This window comes from Eptatretus burgeri, chromosome 7 (assembly GCF_056783735.1).
Source record: "Eptatretus burgeri isolate ZD-2024b chromosome 7, Ebu_testis_v1, whole genome shotgun sequence".
In the NCBI taxonomy this organism is placed as follows: domain Eukaryota; kingdom Metazoa; phylum Chordata; class Myxini; order Myxiniformes; family Myxinidae; genus Eptatretus; species Eptatretus burgeri.
The window spans coordinates 57886735-57906341 of NC_140967.1; the positions used below are offsets into that span (position 1 = coordinate 57886735).

Sequence of the window (19607 nt, forward strand, 5' to 3'; positions counted from 1 at the left end):
CTATGCAGAGCTTTTCCCAAATTGTCAGACTGCATCTGATTGGTCTACATTTTGAATCAGGTCTTAACATCAATAACCCAAAAAAGCATCATGCTTTTAAAAATTTACAGATGAGACTATCAATTTTTAAAATTAACACTTTATATTTAACGTGCACAATTATTCCCATGCTGGGGGTAGGTCTCACGAACCGGCTGGCCAGGTCTGACATTCGATTAAGGTTAGGAATTTGGAATTTTGACAGTGCTGGTGATAGCTCACCTTTTCTTTGAAGGACACCAACTAATGCCAGTCGATAGGACGACCAGTTCAACATCCATCCAAGACCAACTTCAATATTACATTGAGCTAAAGCTGTATAACTTGTGCAAACTATTATTGTGAATTAATGATGGGGGTAGTGAATTGATATGGGATTCAAACCTTGGTTCTGAGCCATCATTTTAGATGCTGATATACCCTTCGACCATTTTGGGGTCATTTGATAGTTTTCATAAAGATAGGACAGTAGATGTGGGACTGATCGAGTACATCGGGGGGGGGGGGTTCTAGATGGTTCTTTCAGAGTGTGAGATTTGTCAGGATTGAAAGACATGTTCCATGTGTTGGGCCAGTTTGTGATTTTAAAAAACAATCTATTAAGAGCTCTGTGGCCACAAAGGTGACACTGCACCCGATGGGAATACCAACCTCTGGGAATCTTGGGGTTGCCAGGTGTTGATGTATGAATGGATTGTGAACCTCATGAAGAACTGATAATATATGTTGGTTTCCAACCTTCTCTGAATGAAACATCCTCAATGAAAATGGGAAAGAACCATGGGCATTGGTCAGATCATGCCATACCAGATGGTCTTTTCTCCCTTCATCTTGAATAGTAATCCATAACCATGGCAGCATGCTTCAGGTAACCTGGCACTCCTGCTTTCTGCACAGAACAATTTTACAGCATTATAATCATCTTTTTTTGACAATGCCAAATACTTTTTACCTCCACATTCAAATGATGATGATGGACCCAAACTGCTTGAAGCTTTGAGAATATAAATTACATCTGCTACACCAACTCCTTTGCATCAATGAAGTTCTCCCATGCATCAATGTTAAATTTGCCAATTGTTTATTTGAAATGAACTTAAAATAGTTGCATGCATGAAAGGAAGTAGGGGAGGGGTGCATGGAAGCAGTTACTTATCAAGTAATTTTATTATTTAAAATACAGCATTAAAAATGAATTCTCATTAGAACATAACTTGGTGCTTTGGGGAACAAGATTTATGAACTGCAAATCAAACAATGTACTTGTGCAAAATCCCAAACATTAATGTTGGTATTATCCATATAGACGAATATAGCTCTGAGTCCTTAACATGGCATAACATTCAATCTGTAGCCTCAAAGTGTCCAAGCACAGTGCAGTGCAGGTAAGAAAACTCATGCAGTTAATTTGCCAACAGCAGCAGAGGGATATGTGCAGAATGCCTGGCTTAGGAACGCAACAAGACATTTCAAACTGATGTGCATCCTTGAGGTTGCCACGTGCGTAGGCCCAATAGGGCCTGGTTGAGTTTCTCGAGCCACATGTCACGCTCAAACCGTGAGTCTGCGGACAGCCAGTTCCTGTGGGGGCAGAGGGTGTGGTTTTTGTTCCGTCAAAAGAAAAGAATTTAAAAGGATTCCTCAAGTATTTAAATTGAAGAATCATGAAATCCTCCAATCGCCCAAGATCAGCCTCACATCCCACTCAATTTGGTCTATGAATTGCATTTGGGATAACAATCCCATGGCATGAAAGGTGAAACATTTCAATTTTTGTTGATTAAAAGACATCCTCTACTTCCCAGATATAGTCAATAGCTTCTAATCAATCTAAAGGATGGTTACTCAGATGTACCTGGAGATGCAAACCTGTCCTTTAATGTGCATGATGAGCGTTTCGCAGTCGTCACGAAGACGAGGCCTGGCCGTGAGGAGCTCCAATGTGTTGGGTCGGGCACAGAACTCTCGCTCCGCAAGGCTTATCCTCTCACTCACGCAGTTTGCCAGGTTCAACCGCCCGATCGGATCCTGCGAACATGAGGGGGCAATGTGGTAACGTGTGATCCATGTACCAACACAAAATAGCTTTTGAGTAACTACCCACAAACGTTTTCCAAGGTGTTTAATTCAGAGATGCCAGAAAATTTTATAGTTTGTGTCGTATTAGAAATTGACTCCATAGCATGGGAGACGATGTCATGCTTGCCAATCTACACTTGGTCACTTCAGGAGCAAGAGACTGGTTTTCATCCATAATTCCACCCAAAGATGTCAATATGAGCCAGCTGGGCATGGAATTTCAAAAAAAGCAGCATGAGAGAATGTTTGATGTTGCTCACAAGAGTTAATTATTTTATTTGAGCAAAGAACAACCACCACCACCCCTTTCAACAATGACTTCTCAAACAATACCAGCTGGTGTGAAATCCCACACTATTTTTAGGGGTTTTCTTTTTTTGTTTGTTTTGATTTTGCTTCATCTTTTACTCCAACAATGATTTATCAATGAATGAAGAAAAAAAAAAAAAAACTAGTTGTTCACAAAACTGTCAGACCACAAAGTGTTAATTCTTCTCCAACACTCAATGCATTTTCCAAAGTCATGAATATTAATGAGCCATTTTGTGCATATTTGAACTACTTTGTTGAAAAATGACATTCCTAATATTGAAAAATGTCAAAAAATATTGACACTTTAAAAACAACTGACAATGATTAATAATTATCAGGACTGGCTAATAGCACATTACATTTTGTTACATTTCACGACTCCTTCATAAACTTGAACACCTGACGCGTTGTGATAGAAGCACTCGGTGTTTGTCCAGAGCTTTGCAGCCACGATTAGCGTTCTTGGTAATCCACAACATATCCTTCGCTTTACACCAGTCACAAACATTTCTCGCCAACCCATTATTTCCTGTGCGCAGCCATATTCCCACCATTTTCCTCAGCGAACTTAACTTCCAATTTAAAAGCTGCCGTGTACAACTTGGGTGACTTTACGGGCTGTTGAATTAATACCAGGGGGGTTGACTCTGCATGTCATCCTTCCGAGGTCAGCAAAATGAGTGCCAGCATACTGGTATACTGTGTCAGAGTGGCGACCCATCCAGGATTGTGCCCAATAGCCAAGGAAACTGCTTTGGCAGCTCCAACGCTCTGCACAGAGTATGGTCCTGATGGATGGATATATATACGATTAGGATTGAAAAGGGATGGATCGAATGTAATTGTTGAGTTTGTGCTTGTTATTGATTGGATCATTTTGCATGTGTCGGTGAGCAGATAGACGTTAAATTGCTCATCCAATTGGCAAACGTTCCAGGCAATGATTTCTGTCGTGTTTTAAATTTACACAATTTATTCAAGAAAATATCACACTGCAATTTTCATTTATGCAATTCAATGGCAAACCATAGATGAGTTGATTCTGGGTTCAAGTCACAGCCTGGACTTGGGGTTAAAAAAAAAAAGTATGCCAAAGAAAGCGGTAAATGTGCGGTGAAGGTTTCCCCGCAACTTTCTGGGGATTTTTTTCTTCTTCTTTGCAAGTACTTGTCATTTGTAAAACAAGTTTTTACAGTCAGGAACTTTTTCCCCACAATGACAATTTTGGCGAAGCGAGGTCATTTATTTCCCGATACGTGAAACACCATGCAATCCATGCCTACACAAGACTTTTTGGAATGCCAGCCACTATGTTGAATAATTATACATGGGTAGTCACTCCGATGTTGAAAGATTCAAGCGGTTGTAGAGAAAACATGAAAAAGTGAGGGCCTCGGTTGATGTTCCACAACATGGTCAAGGATGGTTGTGGACTCCTATTACTAGTTTATGTTTATCGTGTCAGATTTGGGTGTGTTCTTGTTGCTCAAATGTAAGATCAAGATACGTGTATTCAAACGTGATGTTTCGCACTTCTCCCTCAAAGTCCATGTCTCCATGCCTGCAGTCACTACAGTGTGGTGCCCCCTTCAGGCAGCTGTTTAGCACAACCAGCGCCAGGGTGAGCTCAAAGATAAAACTACCGTCTGCGAAGGATAATAAACCGAAAGACATTCAAAACCTTCCAGTCGCCGTCGGTGACATCAAAAGAGCATTTCGTACGAAAAACCAAATTATTTTTATTTGATTTAAGAGCTTTTGAGATATCTTCACAATCACCTTTCTTTTCTCGTCATCAGGATACGTCCAGTAGGATATGCAGTTCCCAGAAAGTACACACCAACGTCGGTGCCATGCTCCAAAGCCACTAACATCATCAAACATGGTCTGAGGGTGAACAGGTGAAGAAGTGCTCAACACAAGAGGTTCAGGCCAGGCAGCATCAAGACATGCGTCTAAGGTCACCCCGAGTATGAAGAGACTCACAAGAAAGCCATGCTCCTCCACAGCGGTGTTAATACGGCACTGAAACTTGAGGTACACATAACCCTCTAACGGTGACAGGAATGGAACCTAAAAACACAAACATGGTCACCATTCAAACATGCAGAATGAAAAGATAAAGCACAGATTACCACAGCAAGAAACCAATGCGAACCTTTGATTAAAATAAGCCGGTTTCCCAAACACTTCCCGAAAAGCGACACGGCCTCAAAACTCAAGGCCCACTTGAAAAGAGATACGATTGAAACAAAAGCAGCATTTCAATACCGTGACACAAGGCTGAATCTGCGATGAATCAAATACATGAATCGATATTGTTTTCTACAGAAAATGCACAAGAGCAGGATAACGTTGCTGTGAGATGGCCACAATCAAGAACCACATTTACACTTTTAACCCACATGCTGAGTTGGAGTACAATTTCCACACACTCAATTTTCAAGTGACAGTTCCCCTATGTCGAAAACAATTCCTCATTCCTTTCACTTTTTATGAGACAAGCATCACCGGCAAGGTTGCTGCCCCTCCCAGGTCGCTCATAACAAATAAACACGATCGGCCACGATATTGGTTTGAGTACACCAGCATGCGGCATCAATGTACAACAGCCACCCAGTGAACAAGAGGCAACATATCTGTACGCTGACGTTGGAGAAGCATCCATCCAAACATGTGCCTCAAACCTTACAAACCAGCGTGCCAGAAATTAATTCAGAGCTCTCGAGGCCAACCTGCTCAAGCTGGAACTTGACCTTGCCAACCGACGCCAATGTGAGCTTCGCCGAGCCAACAAGATTGAAACCGCTGTGCCTCGACAGATTCGAACCAGACCCTGGTGCTGCAGGTATACGCGGACCATTATTCAAAATGTCATCCAATGGTTACGTTGTACTTCAAAAATAGTTCAAGACAAGTGGCTCCACACACAAATTGTGACTCACCTGGTGATGGGAGGCTGCTGCTACTGATTTTCTATAAAATACAAACAAAATAAAAGGTGTACAAATTGCAACCAAAACTCGAAAGCATCAAAATGCAAAGCTCGTCCGTGTCCACTTTGTACTCAAAATAAACTTGCCAAGACAGTTAAAAAAAAATTAAGATAAATTTTAATTGAACATTTTATTATCTTGCTTTTTACATGTTCTCATAATAAAGGTTTAAGATTTGATGACAAAAGCTCAATTGGTAAAAAACGGTATGGCCTTGATAGACACACTGAAGCTCAATGGCAAATAAACACAGAAGCAATAGGAAAAAAAATTAAAAATTGGCCGTCTCACGCTTGACCCGCTGCGGTGGTAATAAGGGTTATTTAGAGTCACTATGGCTTTGTCCTTTAATATTTTGACCCAATTATTAATTACTTTTTTCATTCTCATAAAGGTTTGTTAAAAATTTGATGACAGAAGTTCAAATGGTTTAAAAAAAAAAAAAAAAAAAAGGAAAGAAGTGATGTGACAGACGAGCGTTTGTAAAAGCTCATCTCCCACTGTGCAGGGGGATGGGAGATGGGGGGGGTAAGCCAATAAATAAATGAGAAAAACTTAAGCACATTAATTCAATTATCAGAAGCTTACTGTGATTGAAGACAACAACTTCTTGGGCGTTATGGTCTGCAGGAAAATAGGTTTTCAAAAACAAAAGAAGAAAAGGTTACAAGAATGACAAAATCCTACTTTTGATCAAATAATACAATAAAGAAGAACAGAAGATTGTAAAATTACCGAAACTTTGTTCTTCTTCTTCTCATTTGTGGCTGCCTCTCGTTTTTGAAACTTTAAAAAAAAAATAATTAAAAGGCAAATACATTTACAATAACACTTTCATGAAAAAAATATATATCAAAATACCAAGCTGTGATTAAGTTCAGTCACATCGTCACCTGTGCCACATTTTAAAGTAAAAACACCTCACTTTCCTAAACCAAGAGCATGGGAGGGGGAGGGGGGGCAAGGGCAAGTAGCACCTTGAGGAGAGTCATTATATTAAGAACAAGATGAGCACAAACATGCGCTTGATGCATTCCACCACAAGCCATTAAAGTCATCACTTGGACGGCAATTTGTACGATTTAAGTGGCTGCTTTTTTGAAAGCATAAAAGGTCGAGCAGTGATGGTGGCGTGATCCGTGATGAGGGCAAGTGTCCACCTAAATCACATCAGACCAGCCCATGGGGGTGCGTTTTGTGTTTCCATTCCCCTTGATTTCAAGTGCTTTTCATTTCCGCCCTCCACCCTGGTCTCAATAATTCTCCAGCACCTTCGAAGAGGATCTCACAGCCATTTTGTAAGCTTCATGTACTATCGATCTTGTACCTCCACTTCTGGAACCATCAAGAACCTTCTGACATGACTTGCAGCCTCAGACTATCCTTATGGTGCTGTGGCAGATTCTAATTGGATGAACTGACAGATGTGGCAACAGGTTTGGAGCATTAAAACAAAAATGTGCTGGAAGAGATTGTGGTCATCGTTGTCGAAGTTCTGGGGTTATCGTTGGTATCATGGTGGTGTCAGAGTCCAAATGAGGTACCGAAAGAGCAGAGTGGCTGGTGTTAAGGTATGGACTTTCATTACCCAAGTCACTCCGCATCCTCCTCTACGTCGATTCGGTCTCATTTGCGGGCGACATCTTTCATTCCATTCCATATTAGTGTTCGTATTGGACACTCATCTTGCAGCCAAAGGGTTAATTTAAAAGGTAAATCAAGATATAAAATTTCATTTCACCATTCGGTTTGATCCTCCTGCCTTAAATTTCATTTGGGGGTTCTGTACCGTTTGCAGTGTTCTTTGTTATAAACATGTGTTGCATTTTTGGCCCTCCTTTGCTTACAAGGTGATAATTTGATAATTTTACGTACAACTTCCTGATGCGTGTAAACGTGTTCAGAGGTAAATCTCTGAATAAAATTATTTGCCCACCCGAGCCGATCCCACCGGCTCCATTGTCTGCTATTCGACGGACACGGGACAATATGTGTGTGTTTAAACGATACAGTTGGCACGTCTGACAATCGAGTCTTGTTTGTAAATCCGAATGCCCTTTGCAGAACAACCTTCAAATAACAGAATTCACAAGTATCAAAATGCAAGGGGAGTACCCACCAAACAGTAAACTTCCAAATGGATTTCAAAGTTGCTTGGTACATCTTGCCTGGAGAAAAAATTCACAAGCATTGCAAGCAACGAATCATTTGTCAAAATGTGCACAAAATCAAGTTTTCAGAAAAAGCAAAAGCTGTTTCTACTTTTTACACAATTTTCTCCACCAAATACCATTTAAAAAGCTTTTCATATCAATCTCTGATGCATGCAGAAATGATTATATTATTAAATAGCCCCGTGGGGGGCTGACGGTTATTGCCCAAACAAGCAGAGTGAAAATTGGGGATTATGGGAAATAGGCGATGCCCCCCCTCCCCCCACCGAGTTTCTCAAATATCAGACGCCGGGACCCTAGTCAGGTTCCTTGTGTCCATAATTTAATGTTCGTTGGAATTTTTTGGAGAGTAGCTAACCCCAACATTTTTGGAAAGCTTAAACAATACCAAAACAGAAAATCCATGTTTCACATTTTTCCAATGCATATAATGTGGTCAAATAGGTCGTTTTGGGGTAAAAACCCGTTTTTTTTATTTCAGCTCTGAAAATTCAAAATTAATCGCAAGCAAGCAACTGATGATGCATAATTGTTAACTAGAGAACACATATATCTGTATTTTGAGCAATGGTTGCCATGGAAACGGCTATCATTTTGTCAAATTACCGTTTATTTAATGTATTGCTTTCAAATCTTGAAACAAGTAACGCATGAATATAGTGATCAATGAAATGTACTTAATGTCAAATATGAGTTTGTAGCCAATTGGCATCACTGTCTCTAATGTCAATCATCATTGCCATCGTCATCATCACTATCGTGGTCATGCCGTTCAATGTTTGAGTCCTCGTTATTCTCACACGAAGTGCTGCACATGCAAAGATCGGTGCATGTTAAATTCTTGGCCCTGCAGGAACATCTCTGTGATGAACATTGTCTTGCACTGGCACCTTATCATCTCGATAATTGCCTTTGGTGCAGGGAGAATGTCTGTTGTTGTCGGTTTGAGTTGACCGCTCGTGTCCTTGTGGAAGCCATTCTTTAATGGATCAAGAAATGTTTGCTGAGAAATGTTTGCTTGACCCCAAACGTATGCCTGGATATGTACCCGCATGATATGCTGCCTCAGAGCACCGACAGTTGGTGGTAACTTGTCATTCTCAGCCATGTTCTTACAGAAGAGATGCCACCGACGTTCAGGGATGCTGGAAATATTGACACCACTTGGACAATAACCTGAACAGACAAATCTTGCTAAAGTTGTGTTTAGGTCCTCTGACAGTTCAGCATCCTTACAGAGCATAGCAAAGGCATCTACCATGTCGTGACTGGCCTTCAAGTAGCACCGGGACCACTTTGCCTTACCATGTCGAGCGAACCGCCCATGGCACCTGTGAATGCGTGGAAGGCTGGCAATGCCTGGGCTCTCTCCTCACCTAGGGCCTTCCAGATTGGCTCGATTTCGACAATGCTAGATGCCATTGAGATAGATGTGCGTCTTGGCAGGAGATGATAGTTTGCTGTGGCAAGAACCAGAACATCTGTATCAGGTGAGAATATAGTCAGCTCAATATCTCCCGTGTGTTGCTGTGATGCAGCTATTGCTTGCTGGATCATCAACGTATCGGCCTCCTCATGGTTATTCGCCTCAAATTGGAGACCCCTGTTGCTCGACGTCCGCCCAGATGCCGAAAAGACTACCACCTTTGTTGAATCGCGGTTGTATTCTAGAGTTTTCTCTGCCAAGTACTCAGTCAGATCAGCCTTGGTTTGATCATGGGACAGAAAGACTCATCATGATGTGTTTGATACTGGTATCATCCTTGACCTGATATTGGACTGGTGCCTTTCCTTGACGTCGTTTGTCTCTGGTTGTGCTCTTGAGGGAATCTTGCTTGTACGTATCAAAAACAAGAATTACATGGTCGAAGCCTCTGGTCAGACTCATCACCCTATCATTTAAACATTCACGAAGGTCCTTCACCATCACGACCATTGCTGGTTTCTTGGTCATTTTCTGGACATCTACCATTCCATCCACGACTGCGACCTTCGTGCTCGTACTGCCATCAATTACAGCATCAGCGGGTGCTGGTTCCATGTGTGTGGCATCAAGCTCATCTTCTGGTAAAGACTGTTCCTTGTTGGCAAACTTCTCCAAGTTGTGGATTAGCTTCGACTTGTCGGTGCATGACAGTAAGCTACCGTTTGGTGCAAACAGGGCCGTCGGTGTCACAGTGAATTCAAAGTTGCCAATTGCATCCTTCTGGTCCACGTCCCTGCTGGATCTGGAGAGTACCATCAGTCTACCATACAAATCCTTGGTTTCTTTTCGATATACTGTCTTGTCCCTGACCTTGATTGCTAGTGTTGTATTGCCAGACATGTACATTCTGTTCTTCTCCTTCTTCACTGGCGCCCATATCATGACTAAGTATGGCAGCCTTGATTCGGTCAATTGCATTGTGTTCACGGTTGAGGACACTTGGAGACAGGCCATGGTGCTCAGTGATCTCGCTTTCCTTCAGACCAAACTGTCCCTTAAACTCGCAAGACAGGCGTGACAGTTCAGGTGCAGCCAATAAATACAACACTTACAATACATCAAACTACAAAAAGTTAAATTCAAACGTTTTACTACTGAAGGTTCCGAAACCTTCTGATATTGAACAACAGACACAATGTTTCATTGCACAGATGGCCGTTTCCATGACAACCAACTGTTCCAATACTTGAAAATCATAATACTTATGTGTAAGTTAGTCACGGTCACTATATTTAACAATTTAGGCCATCCGATGGAAAATATAATTTAAAAAATATATATATATATATTAAAATATGGCAATTCCACTCCAAAAATGCTGTTTCCATGGCAACCGACAGTCAAAATGCAACAATTTATCATCTTATAAAATCCATTGTTAGCCATTTAACAGTAATCCATCATCAGTTGGTTATTTTGTATTGTTTCAGATTTTTTTTTAAATTGGAATTCAAAAAAAGCGTTTTTCACCCCCAAAACGACCTTTCCAAAAGTTGAAAAAAAAAATGTGAAACATTTTTTTATTTAAATAGATTTTAAACTTCTCAAAAATCTCTAGGTTTGCTACTCTCCAAAAAATTCCAACAAAATTACACAAGGAACAAAATTCCACTCTAAGTTTATTTCGGAGAAATAACCTAAAAATCCGTCCGGCCAAAAACCGACCGTACTGCAAAGCGCCGGAACAGTTAAAAAGGTGGGGATTGTATGGAACACCAGGAAGTGCAGATGGACCGAGACTCACACTGTGAAGGTGGTGGGAAAGGGAACCATATCGGTGTTGAGAGCTGCTTGCATAGAGATGAGTGGCGTCGCGACAATGTTCTCAGGGCCGTTCCTTAGGAGAACCACAAAATAACAGCTTCCTTTGTCTAGAATGAGATCAAGCAGAGAGACAGATCAAAAGTAAGAAAGCACAGAAAAGCAAGACCATCTTTTTCTTTTGTATAGACAGTAGAGGATCATGGAAGAGCCACAACAGAACAATAGGAAAGGGGGAGGGGGGAAGACAAAGACTGACAGCAGGGTCGAGGGAAATGACAGACACTTGGAAGAAGAATAGTTGAGGGTAAAAATTGAAAGAGTAAGAGGAGGGTTACAAGACCTTGGGGAGGGGGGTGGGGGGGAGTGGATGCTGGATCAAGCACAACAAATGATGGGCTGACAAACCAGGAAAGGAAAACCATGGGATGAAGGAGCAATGGAACAAATAAGATGGACAGGTGGGTAAAGGGAGCAAGGAGAAAACTTGGAAAGGAAGGGGTATGCTTTGGGAGAGTTAATGAGTGTAGTTTAAAGAAGAAAAAAACGATTATGCATGGGGGTTGACATGAGATGGTGGTGAACAGCCATCTTGAAGCTCTGGAGGGAAGAATGGGATTGAACAGACCAAGGACGTTGGTTCCGCAGATGAGAAAAAGGAACAAATTAGTCAATGTGAGCAGTGAGCCTGGATTTTAGGGGTTTCACCAGAAATGGATTGCTGGCAGAACACATGTACCCGAGAGAAACCTGGCAGGGGTGGAGAACAGGAAGGGGAGAGGGTGCAAGACCAAAACAAGGGAGGTGGTTGAAGACAGAGGGCCCACCAATCTGTCTGCTATATGGGAGAAACAGGTTCTGAGAATCAGCTTCAAGCACCTTTATCTCAACTGCAAGAAAGCAATTTCTCCCAAACGATTACCCAATTAAAGCATAGCCTTCTGTTACTGCGACCTCAGACTTGAGTCGAGATACCGAGAAAGCAATACATTACAAAATACACGATCCAACACAAGACTTAACTAGAACGGCACTCTTCAGTCGCGACGTCGACAAATATGCCTCCACCCACAAGAGTACATTATTATGCATACTTGTACCAAGTTTGATTTAAATCCCTGAACCCAGATTCAAAACATTAAATAATTCTGGCTGCCAGACCATGCGTCCGATCAGGTTGAAATTCAAGACGTATATTCCCCATGACTACTAAATCACAATTGTGAAGTTTTACATCAATTGATGAAGCGGTGCAAGATAAATGATTTTTCTTCAATCCAATATGGCTGCCAGACCATGTGACCCATTAATTATTTGTGAACACGCTGGTATCCCCAAAGCTTGGGAACATGTGGGTGAAGTTTCCTCTCAATCTGTCAAGCCATCTGGAGAAGACTTTTAAAGGTTTAGTGTTCAACAAATCATAGCTGCCAAACCATGTGACCAATGACGTCATAGGTGGAAAACCTTTTGTTCCTCATGGATCGGCGATCATACCTGTAAAGTTTCGCCTTGATCTGTTCAGCCATTTCGGAGAAGAATACTTTTGAAGATTTTTGTTACAAAAAATATGGCTTCCGAACCACATGACCAATGACTTCTTCATTTAAATTCTTCTTTTTTTTTTCCCATTCATACAATTTAGCCCGAGATGACCCTCAAAAAATTTCATACTGATCGAATAAACCGTTCGACATATGCAATTACGTCACAACGAAGCCACCTATGACGTCATCAAAAAAATCACGCTCGTTTCCCATGCGGAGTACTTCACTTGTGCCAGGTTTCAATTTTTTTCCATGGAGCGGTTTTGAAGATGAAGAGGTCCTTTTTTCCAACATGGCTGCCATACCATGTGACCTATGATGTCACACTTATCATTAAAATATTCTACATGAGTTGCACCTATGGTGAAAATTTCATGTCAATCGGAGAAGCGGTTGCAGAGAAAACAGAGAAAATTAGCATGGACGGACGCCGTACGTACGTACGTACAGACAACCCAAAAACACAATGCCTCTGGTGACTTAAGTAAATGGAGGCATAAAAAATATGATAATAATAATAATAATAAAGACGTCATGCAGAGCATGATACGTGCAAAATCCACCCCCCTCTCCAAAGGTTGCCATGGATACAAATTGTCCATTTCATCAAGAATAAAATTGATAATCTTAATCAAAGCTCAGGTCAATTGGATGAAAATTGATTTTTCAGATTGAAATTGATGATTTTAGAAGTCACACTTATCATTAAAACAAAGTTGACCTTTGACGTTTTGACCTCAAAAATAGTTGCTTTCCCAATTCACTGATGGACGATGCAAATCCTGTTCAACTTTCTAGTTAATAGGATGAAAATTGATGATTTTTCAGTTGAAAATTGATTTTAGAAGTTTGACCTTGAGTTGAGCGTAAAAAAAATAGTTATCTTCCCAATTCAGTGATGCAATATGCAAATCCTGTTAAAATTTCAAGTCATTCGGATGAAAAATGACAATTTTAGAAATTTGACCTTGAGATCAACCAGCTTCTCAGTTGAGACTACCTCTACAACTTGGTAAAGTTTCGTGACAAATCGGTTTAGAATTGTGACCTGTAGGCGATAGACAGACAGACAGAATAAGACGACGATGTGCAGACCACGATACTTGCAAAATCCATAAACCAAATTTGACCTCAAAAATAATTGGTGGTTGAATTCAGTGACCTGATATGTAAATCCTCTTCAAATTTCAAGTCAATGAGATAAAAATTGAGGATTTTAGAAATACTAGTATCTCTCCCTGCCTGGTAACTCCCTCCTCTAGCATGACAGACCTGAGCCTCATCCTGGTGGAGGTGCTGCTCTCTTCATCAAATACTCTATTCCTCATTCTCCATGCACTGCCCTCACTCCCCCACACCACCAGGAATACTCTGGCTAGGGCTTCCCCTCCACTCCCACCTCATGTTTATATGTGTTGGACCATCCACCAAACAGTGATGACTCCATTTGCACCTGACAATCTGAAAACATGGACCAACTTCTATCCTCTCATCCAAACTCTCTCTTCCTCATATGTGGTGACTTCAATTGTCATCATGCCAGTTGGCTCGGTGTGGGTACCTCTCTCACCTGTCATGGCACCTCAGCAAAAGACTTCGACGACTCAATCGGTCAACTTCCCGACCCAGATCTCAACCAATGGTACTCCATCTCTTCTGGATCTGATTTTGACAAATTTCCCTGAAAATATCTGTTGTTCTTCCTCCACTCCAATCGGTTCTTCTGACCATATGCTTGTCAAAGTAGACATCACTGGCTGTGATTAGAGAACCACCTCAGCACTGTTGAGTCTGGCATGGTCTTCAAACACCCATCAAACTTCCAGACGAGTCTCCCATTGCTACTTTCTGCAACATCAACTTGTCCTGGGAATTCTTTCAAAGAAACTTGATCTCTCTCATGCACAAAGTTATCCCCTCTCATCTTCAGTTGTCCTACCCTTCCTCCCGCCCATGATTCACTGAAGATTGTGGTCAGGCAGTTGTCCTGAAATAACTTGCCTTCACCTCACAGAAAGCAAATCCAACTGAGGGTAATCTCAGTTCCTTCTACAAAGCTCGGAACAAGTGTGTATCTACCCTCAGGAGAGCCAGAAAACAACATCTTTCTCATCTCAAGTCCGAACTCTCAAACCTCTCTCCCTCCTCAAAATCCTGGTGGCATCTAATCAAATCTGTTTCTGGTGTATGTTCCCCCTCCATCACCTACCCTACCTCAAATGGCCACACTGCTGATACCCCACACGTGAAAAGGCTGAATGCTTAAACTCCGCGTTTGCACCTAAATCTTGCATCCGAAACCCATCGCTTTCTGCACCCGCCTTACCCAGTCGCATCCAGCTGTCCAGGGGCACTGTCTTTTCTTCTAACAAAGTAGAGATCTTGCTATCAAACCTCAACTCAGATGCTGCAACTGGTCCAGACAGCATCAGCCCATGTGTCCTAAAAACCTTCTCCCCCTCTCTCTGTTATATTCACCATCTCATTTGCTCAAGGTCATCTGCCATCTGCTTGGAAATCAGCAAACATGACAGATCTGCAATAAAAAAAAAATGTGCAACACCAGATACTTGCAACTCCAGACCACTCAGCCAGCTCCCAATCATCAGCAAGGTTATGGAATCCATCATCACGTCTGACATCAAATCCTTCCTCTTCTCCAATGGCTTGATTTCTGATCATCAATTTGGTTTCAGACCAGGTCACTCTACCCTAGATATGCTGCTTCTGCTCTCCCAACAATGGATGGAGGTCCTCGATGACAGACATGAAACCAGAGCCATATCCCTCGACATATCATGTGCTTTTGACACGGTCTGGCACCCTGCCCTGCTCGCCAAACTCTCTTCGTATGGTATCCAATGCCATCGCCACTCATGGCTCAGAGACTTCCTCTCCTGTCCCAGCCAACGTGTGGCCTTTAATCGAATTCTCTCACCCCCTATTCCTGTCCAGGCTTGCGTTCCTCAAGGCAGTGTTCTGGGCCCTGTTCTTTTTCTGGTTTTCATCAATGATCTCTCTGACTCTGGAAAATCCTCTTTATCTCTTTGCTGATGACTCCACCCTCTGTCGCACCATCTGTCACCCGTCAAACCGGCAAGCAGCAACCTCTTCACTCTGCAGATTTGGATAAAATCACAACTGGTCCAACATGTGGAACATGTCTTTCAATCCTGACAAATCTCACTCACAAAGTCTCTCCAAAAGGACCGTTTGGACCCCCCCCCCCCCCTTTCCCCACAATCCTTTCGAAGAAATCCTTTCTTTCAAGCTTCTGGGTCTCACTATCTGCCATGACCTTTCCTGGGAACGCCACATTTCAAACCTCGCCTCCAAAGCCAGTCGCCGACTGGTCATCTTCTGTCGTGCAAAGTCCTTCCTCAGCCCACCTGAGCTCCTGACCACCTACAAAGCTTTCGCCCTCAGCCTGATGGAGTACTGCTCTCCCCTCTGGGCTGGTGCTCCTGCCTCTCTCCTTTCTTAGCTTCACGCTGTGTAAAGCAAGGCATTGAGGATCACTAATATCTCCCGCGGTGAGGTTGAGTCTTTCGGCCTCTCTCTCTCACCGCAGGCAGGTCGGTGGTCTTTTTGTCTTCTACTGTCTCCTCTTCAGTCTCCTCTTCAGTCTCGCCCCCCCCATTCTGCTTGCGATATTCCCCCCCCCCCATATTTCCGCAGGGTGCTCAAGCTCCGTTGCCAGCAAAACAACCAAAATCACGAATCAGTGCTCACCTTCACTTTCATTCCTCTTTTTCCCCACATTTGGAGTAAACTCCCACACCCTCTTCAATCCCATTATTCCCTTCAGGTCTTCAATTAAAACAGCTGTTCACCACCACCACTTGTCTTGCCCCATCCAAAACCACGATCTTTTCTACCCCCGTTAATCCACCCCAAACCTACCTCCTTTCCTTCCTGAAAGACCCTTTTATGTCCATCTTGTTTACCCCGTGTTCCCCACCCCATCCCTCTCCCTTCCACAGATCTCCTAATGTCTCTGTTCCCCACTGTTTTGTCCTTCCCTCTCCCGCCCCTCTCGTCTCCTGCCCCCCTTGTTGTGCATTGTGTGTTCGCTCTCATGCGAGCCTCAACAATGTATACAAAAAAAGAAAACCACCTTAGTTGTTGACCTTGAGCCTATGTTGACCTCAAAAATAATTGGCTGGTTGAATTCAAAAATAGAAATCTTCAAATTTCAAGTCAATCATAAGAAAATTGAGGACTGACCAATGCACTTGAAAAATCTTCAATTTTTGTAAGCAAAAACCAAACAAAGAGCTAATTGAGACACCAACCACAACAAAAACACAACTCGCATCCAGTGAAGTAGATTAACATTCAACACATGGTTCATCTTATGCCTTTCCAAAATTCAAAACAATAGCAAATGAGCATTAGAAAGTACCTGGTTTTGAAGCCGAAGAGCAAATGAACTCCGCTTTCAGAGGTAGCCGGATGTCGGATACTTGCGCACAGCCCAGGCATGATGGGGATGGCTCCTTGGTCTGGTTCACTTTCCATTGGCCCACTTTGAGCCGGTTGAGCTCTTCCAGCAGCGCTTTATGTTTCTCGGCTATGGGTTAATTGAAGAAACATCAACTTGAAAATGGGTTGACCACAGAGAAGGACAAAACAATCGAACAAACGACATGTAAAGACGAGAACAGCACTCATTAGAGCACATACCTCCACCAGGCTGAAAATTTTATGTTTTATATACCAAGAGGCCGGACCTCAACCAAACTCTAATCAGCTTGTTCTTGTTACCTACCCAACTCATCCACCAAGTTTTGTCATAATCCATCCACAACGTTTTGAAATATCATGCTATATATATATATATATATATATATATATATATATATATATATATATATATATATATATATATATATATATATATATATATATATATATATATATATATATATTGTTTGTGGTCCCCTCAATGGTGAATAATCACTGCATTAAAAAAAAAAAAAATTGGATCAGGATTTTCACCAAAATCTAATCAATTTGTCCTCGTTACGTGGCCAAAATGTTCACCAAGTTTCATCTGAATCCGTCAATAACTGAGATATCCTGCTCACAAACAGACAAACGAAGGTGAAAATGTAACCTCCGCCCACCTTCCGTGCCAAAGGTAATTAGGTCTGAAGAGCTAAGATGCAAATGAAAGAACCAAATGGAGATTATGCCGTCCATCGACGAACCGATGAAAATAGGAGAAAATGTATTCAAACGAAGACATTTATGATCATGGCGAGAGTACGAGTACGAGCGTGTCAAGGCGTCAAGGTACGTCATGGAGCTTGGGAGAAGAGTTTGGGAACCAGACAAGGCTGATCAAGCCTCTCGGGGGAATCCCAGCGATATGCAAGCTGAGGACAGAGCCTCGACTCCTGAAGGCCTATTAGCTCAACCTGCATCCACAGCGCTGCAGCTGTTGAGCGAGTTCAGCACTTGAGCTCACCTTGTTGCTCCCTCCCATTATAGTACTCCAAAACCACAAGTGAACTATTGTAAACCCTCATATGTCTACTTCCCTTCACCATGGACAGAACAAACATTTTCACTCTCAAGGAAAAAAAAAAATATCTGAGGCCTAAAACGACCCATTTCTCCGTGTTGTCCATTTGCCTTTTCTTCGTGTTTAAATGGTAAAATATTTAAGGTTATATTCAAATCCCCTTTCATAATCAATTGTTTATAGCTGCGCAGGATGTTACATTGTTTGATTGAAAACAAATTTTGTATAACATAAATCTTATGGCACGAAAAGTTTACCCTGTATGGAAAGCTTGGAGGCAATTTCAATTGCTTGCAATAAATTCTTCCTCAGGTCATCTTTTGCTCAATCAGTCCTTATGGTAACTTGCAAACCTCATTCCTATATGAATAGTTTGCAGGAAGCTTGCTCCTCATGACCAGGTTCATGACACTTACTAGACAGAAGCAGCAGACGCTCAGCCTCAGCTTCTTGCTGGGATCCACGTCCATGTTCCTCATCGGTGCAGCAGCTGAGAGCCTGCCGTGCCTGCTGGGTGATGCTTTGCTGGGCATTCGCTGCATTTGACAGCATCTGTGTGAGAAGGCAAGAAATTGAAAGGGGAACATCTCCAGAAAAAAAAAAAAAAAAAAAACAGAAAATAGATTTTGCAGCGAATACGTTGATCGATAGGCCTCCGCCAGCATTTGAGGTTGAGCCGCTGTTACATTTGATCTCAATTACGAGTCACATGCAAAATATGTCACATGACAGAGAAGAGAGACAAGTCGAAGAAAAAAAAAATCAGATGTTTCTAACTCAATTCGGATGCAAATTGAATCTCAATAGGCACATGAACAACTTTGACCTCTTGAACACAAAAAGTGAATCTGTTCATCTTTGTATTACAGTCCACACTTGTGCCAAATATGGTTTAAATATCTTCAGCACTTCTCAAGTTTTCATGGTATCAAAAAACCGATAACGGACGGACAGACAGACAACACAAGCACAATGTCTCCGGCTTTCGGCTGCAGAGGCATCATAAAAACACCTCATGAACTGTATTATAGACCATTACAAAAGCTAGAACACAGCTGGCTTATCAGACTATGACAAGACACAATCACTACGAGGTTTCAGCCCAAGTCAAAAAATGAGAACGCAAGGTGACAAAAACGTGCAATTTCCCACCTGAATCATCTCCTTCAGCGATGGATGGCGAGGTGAAGGGTCAGGTTTCTTGACTTCGTTCCTCTGCGCAGACTCCAGCTTTGCAGGGATGCGGGCATGTGCGCTCATACGCTGACTACGATACGCATGGATACTGCAAAATAATAATTCAGACTTGAAGGGAAAATTATATTTGGCACACGAGTAACACTTCCCCAAAAACACAATCTTCAAAAAGCGGGAAAAATGCAAACATCAAACACTATCATATTATTACTATTATTACAATTTTCATTACGCAGCACAAGGCTGCAGGTAGCATAATTTGCTAATGTGCAGCTATGCTGCTAATGCAGTGCCTTCTGTAGGTTTCAGCAAGAATTGGAAATATATTCAGGGTACCAGGGATAATGCCACACCGATGTACTCTTTACAAAGGAGGAGAGGAGGAGATTGGGATCCTACTCTGTGCAGAGCGTTGGTGCTGCTTAAGCAGTCTCCTTGGCTATTGGGCACAATCCTGGACGGGTCGCCACTCCGACACAGTATACC

The 19607-nt window shown here is 42.1% G+C and overlaps 1 protein-coding gene across 3 annotated transcripts in view; it reads right to left on the reverse strand.

Annotated features, from left to right (window-relative positions):
• Positions 1–1103: 1103 nt before the first annotated feature.
• ANLN (anillin, actin binding protein) overlaps positions 1104–19607 on the reverse strand; it is a 44880-nt gene continuing 26376 nt past the window's right edge. For all 3 annotated transcript variants that reach the window (XM_085888592.1, XM_085888591.1, XM_085888590.1), the window contains 13 exons: positions 19077–19209; positions 18341–18476; positions 16800–16967; positions 10831–10957; positions 7546–7594; positions 6162–6212; positions 6015–6050; positions 5376–5406; positions 5166–5272; positions 4417–4503; positions 4210–4317; positions 1895–2067; positions 1104–1620 (listed from right to left, as the gene is read on the reverse strand). In XM_085888592.1, coding sequence (XP_085744718.1) covers positions 1509–1620; positions 1895–2067; positions 4210–4317; positions 4417–4503; positions 5166–5272; positions 5376–5406; positions 6015–6050; positions 6162–6212; positions 7546–7594; positions 10831–10957; positions 16800–16967; positions 18341–18476; positions 19077–19209 — 1318 coding nt within the window. In that variant the 3' untranslated portion in view covers positions 1104–1508. The remainder of the gene's footprint in view (positions 1621–1894; positions 2068–4209; positions 4318–4416; positions 4504–5165; positions 5273–5375; positions 5407–6014; positions 6051–6161; positions 6213–7545; positions 7595–10830; positions 10958–16799; positions 16968–18340; positions 18477–19076; positions 19210–19607) is intronic.